The sequence below is a fragment of the Sabethes cyaneus genome, chromosome 2 (genome assembly GCF_943734655.1).
Source record: "Sabethes cyaneus chromosome 2, idSabCyanKW18_F2, whole genome shotgun sequence".
NCBI classification, from domain to species: domain Eukaryota; kingdom Metazoa; phylum Arthropoda; class Insecta; order Diptera; family Culicidae; genus Sabethes; species Sabethes cyaneus.
In genome coordinates, this window is record NC_071354.1 from 132,976,233 (window position 1) to 132,984,674 (window position 8,442).

The 8,442-nt window shown below is 45.5% G+C and overlaps 1 protein-coding gene across 1 annotated transcript; it reads left to right on the forward strand.

Annotated features, from left to right (window-relative positions):
• The first annotated feature begins 870 nt into the window (after positions 1-870).
• LOC128736017 (uncharacterized) lies at positions 871-6,204 on the forward strand. The gene has a single exon (XM_053830502.1). It carries the CDS (start codon positions 871-873, stop codon positions 6,202-6,204), a length of 5,334 nt encoding a protein of 1,777 aa, XP_053686477.1.
• The last annotated feature ends 2,238 nt before the right edge of the window (positions 6,205-8,442 follow it).

Consider the following 8,442-nt stretch of genomic DNA (forward strand, 5'->3'; position numbering starts at 1 on the left):
TAATTGCGGCGCACTCCCAGTTCACACTGGGCGGTGCACCAAGAGCGCTCTCTGCGCAGTGTGAAGTGAGAGTGCGCCGTAAATACTTAAGATAGAGCAATACTTAGTTCAGCAACCTTATGGATAATAATTGACTCTAAAAAGGCCCCATACATAAGATTTTCGAATTTTGCTTGGCAGAGGTGTTACCGTTAAATAATCCTGCACTGAGTGCAGGGCAGCCCTGGTTGCCGCTGTTTTTATGAGGTAAAAAGTGGCTTTTCTTATTTGAAAAATCACGAGAAATCGATTGGTGATGGGCTCAGCGCGCGGAAATGACGTAAAGTAGCTCATTTTGCCCCTGTTCAGAATAATCTGATCGAATCGGCATCACTGCAATAACGAGTGAAAGATGCAACAGCGCTATCGTCCTATCGTCTTATCGTCGTGTTTCGAACATTGCACATCGTAGCGATTTTGTCCCGAGTGTGCACATATACATTGCTGCAGCAAGTCACGAAGAACCGAAGAACAAAATATACATGCTTATGTACCGATATACATTGTAAACTGTAGATATAAGTGGCCACTAGTTTTAATTTTCCGACGAGTTATCGTTTGACTATCGATTAAATCAGACCAGGATAAAATTAAATTATTTTTCTAATTCGAACCCTCCAGTCTCGCGTTAAAACCGGTGAACCGGAAAACCCTTCAGGCTCCGCCGACGATAAGGAGCCGGACCGTGTCGAGTCTCGTACATCAATCGGTCCTTCGAACCGGATGGACCACCGGTAAAAGTGAGCTGAAGAAATTAATTGGAGATACGTTTAGTGATTGCCGTTTCGATTCGGTGTATAGACGGCTTGATTCCTTTGTGCGCGTTTCGCGATGGCTGCCGAGAAAAAAGCCACCATTTTGTCGTTACAGAGGACGCTAAGTGCGATTCAACAGCGTGCCTCTAAAATAATGATTTTCGTGACCGCGTTCAAAGATGAAGATGATCCTTTAATGCTAGAAACTCGTGGAAAGGTTTTAGACGAGATGCGAATTACCTATTTCGAGACTGAAAGCAAGTTGTATGGACTAGTTAAAGACGATGAAGTCCCTATAATCGAAAAGGAAAGTGAAGAGTTTTTCGACTTATTGAGTGAAATTCGGTACCAAATCATGAAAAAGGTGAAGGCGTTGTCAAAGCCTCCTGAAGCAATGACCTCAGATACAAGTTTCGCCCAGAAACCTAACCCCGATTTGTGCATAAAACTACCGGAAATTTCGTTGCCAAAGTTCAATGGCCATTATGAACAATGGTTATATTTTCGCAGTCAGTTAAATCTGCTTGTTCGTCGAAATGATTCGTTAAACGATCAACAGCGGTTACATTATTTGCGGTCGTGTCTGTCCGGTGAAGCTGCCACAATTGAAACACCAGAAGAATCGTTTGCGTCCTTGTGGATGGCGTTGGAAGCACGTTACGAAAATCGTCGCTGGCTAGTTGACCGCCATCTTGCAGACATTTTTCAACTCAAGCAAATTCAAGTTGAATCTTCTTCTGCCCTGCGCGAACTAATTAACATCGTACAGAAGAATCTCCGAGCTTTGTCGTCGTTAAAATTGCCGCTCGATGCACTTTCCGAGTGTATGGTAGTGCATGTGGTTGCTTCTCGTCTCGATAAACAGACACATAAAGATTTCGAGTCCCACGTGGTCGGTACAAAGCTAGTGAAATGGCAAGGGATGGTTGACTTTTTGCAAAATCGTTGTCGCATTCTAGAAAATCTAGAGCAAGATCATAAGTTGGCGTCCCACAGTAATACAAAACCGTCGGCAAACAAGTGGAAGCCGAATGTGTTAGTGAGCTCTAATCGTGATTCAGACTATAGAAGCAAATTTGCCTGTTTCAATTGTAAGGGCGGGCATTATATAAACGAGTGCCGCAACTTTTTGTCGAAATCCCCAACCCAACGTTTTCAACGAGTGAAAGAACTTAAGCTGTGTGTAAATTGCTTCAGCAACCGTCACATTGTCGCCGAGTGTAAAAGTGGTACGTGTAAGGAATGTGATCTTCGTCATAATACTTTGCTACATTTTGAAACGAAGTCAACGGAGGCGAACACCGACACGAAGTCCAATCCCGTTCGTGTCGAGTTGTGCACAATGCTTCAACCAGTCCAGTCGTGTGAGCAATTTAACTCTGCCTCGATGAATACGCACGGACCAGAGGCGTATTGTTTTCCGAGCGAAAGTACAGTGTCAAAAAGGGTTCAGTTGATGGCAGTAAACGATCAAGCATTGTTGCACACTGCTTTAGTACAGGTTCGCAGCAGTAGTGGTGAACTTCAAGAATGCCGTGCTGTTCTCGATTCGTGTGCGATGTCGACGTTTATGACAACTGCGTGTGCAAAGAGGTTGCGACTTAAAACCTTTTCATCGAACGTGTCTGTTGTTGGATTTGGGGGAGCAGGAAGGCAAATTACAGAATCAGTTGTCGCCCATGTTAGTTCAAGGTCATCTTATTTCGAATCGATGGCTAAATTTTTGGTTACCCCTCGAATCACAAATAAATTACCGTTGCGATCTTTTGATATTGCCAATTGGAATATTCCCGACTGGATAGATCTTGCGGATCCACAGTTTAATAAAACAGCGAAAATTGATATCCTTTTCGGAATCGTTGAATGGGACAAAATGATGCTGTTTAAGTCCTATACACTATCGAAAGAGCTTCCGACCTTCCGACAGACAGTATTTGGCTGGGTTGCAGGTGGGCATGTAAAGGAGAGAGATAGTTACCCTCAAGTGCAAGTGCTCTCAGTGACGAATGAACAATTAGACAAACAAGTTTCGAAATTCTGGTGTATCGAAAATTACGGTTCCGAAAATAGTTGGTCCGTCGAAGAACAAGCCGCGGAAGATCATTTTGTATCGAACCACAGTCGTGATGTTACAGGTCGGTATACTGTAGCGCTACCGTTCAGAAGCATGGAAATTGACCTTGGAGACTCTAGACATATGGCTCACCGCAGGTTCCTTCTTTTGGAGGCGAGACTCACGAAGGATCAGAAACTTTACGCTGATTATAAACAATTTATGCAGGAGTTCATCGACCTGGGCCATATGGAACAAATTGGCACGTTCAACCCAGTAGAGTTGCAATCGGAAAAGCAATATTTTTTGCCGCATCATGCTGTCAAACGCCCAGATAGTAGTACGACGAAACTCAGGGTGGTGTTCGATGCTTCGGCTAAAACTAGCAATGGAAAATCGCTGAATGATCAACTTATGGTGGGACCAACGTTGCAACCCCAGCTTGTCGATACGCTGCTTCGCTTTCGAACGTACAAGGTCGCGGTCACATCCGATGTTTCGAAAATGTTCCGACAAATTTTAGTACGCAAAGAAGATCGACGTTTCCAGCAGATTCTTTGGAGATCCAGTACCAAGGATGAAATCGGTGTTTATCAGTTAACGACAGTTACCTATGGTACTGCCAGCGCCCCGTTTTTGGCAGTCCGGACACTAATGCAGATTTGTGAAGATGAAGCAGAGCAGTATCCCCTTGCAGCAGAAGTTGGCAAGAAATCGGTATATGTCGACGATGTTTTATTCGGTGCTGATACGGTAGAGGAAGCACGAGAGTTGAAAGGGCAACTAGCTGCTATGCTCGAAAAGGCAGGATTCGAGTTGCATAAGTGGTGCTCAAATAGCAAAGAGGTGTTGGCTGATATTCCCGAAGCCAGGCTGGAGCAAAAGGTACTGCTGAACAAAGAAGGCCGAACTAAAACCCTTGGGTTAACTTGGCAACCCGATGAAGATGTATTCAGTTTCGAAGTTATGTCAATTGCCTTTGACGAAGGAGTACCGACCAAACGAACAATTCTCTCAGACATATCAAAGTTATTCGATCCACTTGGCCTAGCAGGACCAGTTATTATGACGGGCAAACTCATCATGCAAGAACTATGGAAAGAGAAACTAAATTGGGACGAGCCGCTGGAAGCTGGTATAGAAAACATGTGGAACGAGTATCGACTACAGTTACAGACGATGAACACAATTCGGATTAGTCGCTGTGTACTTCCATTGTTGCAAACAGAATTTGTAGAACTTGCTGGGTTCTGTGATGCATCGCAGAAGGGCTACGGAGCATGTTTGTACTTAAGGTCACGAAACTCGCAAGGTCAAATCTCCATTCGTTTACTATGCTCAAAATCTCGCGTCGCACCTATCAAGGGAAATCGAACCACGATTCCGCGCCTAGAGCTATGTGGAGCTCGTTTGCTCGCTCAATTAGCAGATAATGTAAGACGATCCCTACCAGTTACCGTGAACCGAGTTCGTTTTTGGTCCGACTCCACTATTGCTCTCAGCTGGATCAACACTTGCCCCAGTAAACTGGATGTTTTTGTATCAAACCGTGTCGCTGCAATACAACAGCTGTCCGACCCAAGCGAATGGTGTCACGTCAGCACGCATGACAATCCGGCAGATTTGGTCTCACGTGGAATTATGCCCCAAGAGCTTCATTCATCTAAACTTTGGTGGTGTGGACCGCCATTCCTACGTAAAAACGATATCGTCTGGCCAAAGGGAGTGCAGCTGGTTGACCCCATGCAGCTGCCAGAATTGATCCAGGTTACCGCCATGCCCGCAGTGGTCGAAAGGCTGCATTTATTCGACAATTGCAGCAAGTACAACATAATGCTTCGAGTCGTCGCGCGTATCAAGCGCATGTTCCAGAATCGTCAGCGTAGTGCAGAGAATCAACGTCGTGGAGAGTTTAGTGCAGAGGAAATGCGATACGCCAAGCTTACAATTGTTCGTCTCGTCCAGAAGGAGAGCTTTCCGGAAGTATTCGCCCAATTACGAGAGGAGGTAACATCGAAGAACCATTCGCTAATACCGCTTTCTCCGTTTGTAGACAACCACGGACTACTGAGGGTCGGTGGACGTCTATCGAAATCGGCCTGCTCATATGATACAAAACACCAGATGATCCTTCCCAAGAACCATCCCGTCACAGGTGCAATCATCCGGTCTTTCCATGAGTCCAATATGCACGCCGGTATTCAGGTCACACTTGCTGCAACCAGAAGGGAATTTTGGATCATCAGAGGAAGAAGCGTGGTCAAGCAGGTCATCAAGAGCTGTGTCGTTTGTTTCAAGAGCAATCCCCGTCCAATTCAACAGTACATGGGTGATTTGCCAGCTTGCCGTGTGGAAGGACAGTATCCGTTTTATCGAGTCGGTATCGATCTCTGTGGACCAGTATTCCTGAAGCAGCGCAATAAACGTTCCACCGTCGAGTATAAAGGATGGATTGTGCTTTACATTTGTCTGGCAACAAAAGCGATCCACCTCGAGTTGGTCAGCGAGTTATCAACCGCAGCATTTTTGGCATCATTCGATCGTTTCGTTAGCCGTCGAGGTAGACCTATTGCAGTTTGGACCGACAACGGCACAAATTTTGTTGGCGCCGCTAATTTGTTGAAAGAATGGGAGAAGTTTTTTAAGAGTTTCGACAACCAAGACGACATTCTACGAGCCTACGGCAACAGTGTCGAGTGGCACTTCAATCCCCCAGAAGCACCGCACTTCGGCGGTATTTGGGAATCAAACATCCGTCAAACCAAGGTGTTATTGTTGAAGCATACAGCAGCAGCAGCTCTGAGTTTCGAAGAGTTCTCAACCGTTTTGTGTCGAATTGAAGCGGTTTTAAATTCGAGACCGCTCACTCCGCTATCGGACGATCCAGAGGATTTTGAGGCGTTAACTCCGGGACACTTTTTGGTATTTCGATCTTTGAACGCTGTCGCACGTCCCGTAGTCATCGATCAACGTAAGCATCCTAGGCAACGAAATGAACACATCACCGCTATCATTCAGCACTTCTGGAATCGTTGGCAATCGGAGTATCTTTCGTCGCTACAAGTACGATACAAGTGGCACAAGAAGGTAGAAGTCGAAGTAGGTCAACTTGTGCTCATCAAAAAGGACAACATGCCAGTTCAGAAATGGCTACTTGGCCGTATTATCGAGGTCATCCCTGGTACCGAAGGTGTTGTACGAGTCGTCGACGTCAAAACTGAGAATGGAATTTTGCGAAGACCTGTATCGAAGCTGTGCTTTCTACCCATCGACCCAAAGCAGAGTTTCGAAAGGGACACCTTTCAACGGCGGGAGGATGTTCAGAATAATCTGATCGAATCGGCATCACTGCAATAACGAGTGAAAGATGCAACAGCGCTATCGTCCTATCGTCTTATCGTCGTGTTTCGAACATTGCACATCGTAGCGATTTTGTCCCGAGTGTGCACATATACATTGCTGCAGCAAGTCACGAAGAACCGAAGAACAAAATATACATGCTTATGTATCGATATACATTGTAAACTGTAGATATAAGTGGCCACTAGTTTTAATTTTCCGACGAGTTATCGTTTGACTATCGATTAAATCAGACCAGGATAAAATTAAATTATTTTTCTAATTCGAACCCTCCAGTCTCGCGTTAAAACCGGTGAACCGGAAAACCCTTCAGGCTCCGCCGACGATAAGGAGCCGGACCGTGTCGAGTCTCGTACAGCCCCATTTATCCCTATTTTCTAATAGTTTTGAAAGATTTGAGATCCAATTTGAGATTCTATGGTAAGAAAAGAAAAAAAACGTTGGGAAATAGGTATATGAACAATTTTATTATAACATTACATAATCTAGAAGTCTGTTTTGTCCAGTTTTCCTCAAGGTTTTTGTACTACAGGTAAAATACCAATTTGATACTTTTATCAGAGATTCTCAAGAAGGCATGCCTGTTGTGCAGGTTGAAACAGCCAGAATATCGAATGGCGATCAAGTTTTTCACAAAACTGTCGTGTAAGAGAATGTTTTGCCTTCTTTTACTCTACAGCTTGCACTGAAATCTGAGAAAGTATTGATCGCAAAACGAGCAACTGTAAAAGTGTTCAGATTTCGTTCAAATTTGGTGTGTTTGCTCCTAGCCGAAAAATTTTAGACCCATATTTTTTATTGGACGCTTAGGGTGCTTAGGGCCGAAATGTGTCGGGATAAAACTGGCAGTATTCTGACGGACGATCGTGAGGTGACGGATAGGTGGAAGCAGCACTTCGACGAACACCTGAATGGCGCCCAGGCGGAAAACCATGGCGGCGGGGAAAGCGATTTCGACGGTGCAGCAAACGGGGAAGAGGTGCCAGCCCCAACGATAGGCGAAGTTAAGGAGGCTATCATGCAGCTAAAGAACAACAAGTCAGCTGGAAAAGATGGCATCGGAGCGGAGCTTATTAAAATGGGACCAGAAAAGCTGGCCGTTTGTCTACACCGACTAATTGTTAGAATTTGGGATACGGAACAGCTACCGGAGGAGTGGAAAGATGGGGTTATCTGCCCGATCTACAAAAAGGACGACAAGTTGGACTGTGAGAACTATCGAGCGATCACCGTTCTCAATGCCGCTTATAAAGTGCTGTCCCAAATCATTTTCCGCCGTCTATCACCAATTGCGAATAGATTTGTGGGAACTTATCAAGCCGGCTTCGTCGAAGGTCGGTCTACAACGGATCAAATATTTACACTGCGGCAAATCCTCCAAAAGGGCCGTGAATACAGAGTTCCCACGCATCATTTATTCGTTGACTTCAAGGCCGCATATGATACCATCGACCGGAAAGAGCTATGGAAAATCATGGACGAGAACAGCTTCCCCAGGAAGCTCATCAAACTGATTAAATCTACGATGGATGGTACGCAGTGCTGTGTTCGGATTTCGGGTGGATTGTCAAGTTCATTCGAATCACACAGAGGGCTTCGTCAAGGTGATGGTCTTTCATGCCTGCTGTTCAACATAGCGCTACAAGGTGTTATGAACCGAGCGGATATCAACACGCGGGGCACGATATTCAACAAATCTAGTCAATTCGTCTGCTTTGCCGATGACATGGATATTATCGGCAGAACATCTGTGGCGGTGGCTGAACAGTACACCAGACTAAAGCGCGAAGCAGAAAAGATTGGGTTAAAGGTAAATACGTCTAAAACAAAGTACATGCTGGCCAGCGGAACCGAGGCCGAACGACACCGCTTGGGCAGTAGTATATTGATCGACGGCGATGAGTTTGAGGTAGTCGATGAATTTGTCTACCTTGGCTCACTGGTAACGGCGGACAATGATACCAGCCGTGAGATTCGGAGGCGTATTATCAGCGGAAGTCGTGCTTACTATGGGCTCCACAAGCAATTGCGGTCGAGCAGACTAAGTCCCCGTACAAAGTGCACCCTGTACAAGACGCTTATTAGACCGGTTGTTCTCTACGGGCATGAAACATGGACAATGCTCGAGGAGGACCTGCGAGTGCTCGGAGTTTTCGAACGACGAGTGCTAAGAACGATCTTCGGCGGCGTACAGGAGAACGGAGTATGGAGGCGGAGGATGAACCATGAACTCGC

Excerpts from the sequence above, each read along its gene's own strand:
- LOC128736017 (XM_053830502.1), top strand. The coding sequence starts at position 871 with ATGGCTGCCGAGAAAAAAGCCACCATTTTGTCGTTACAGAGGACGCTA.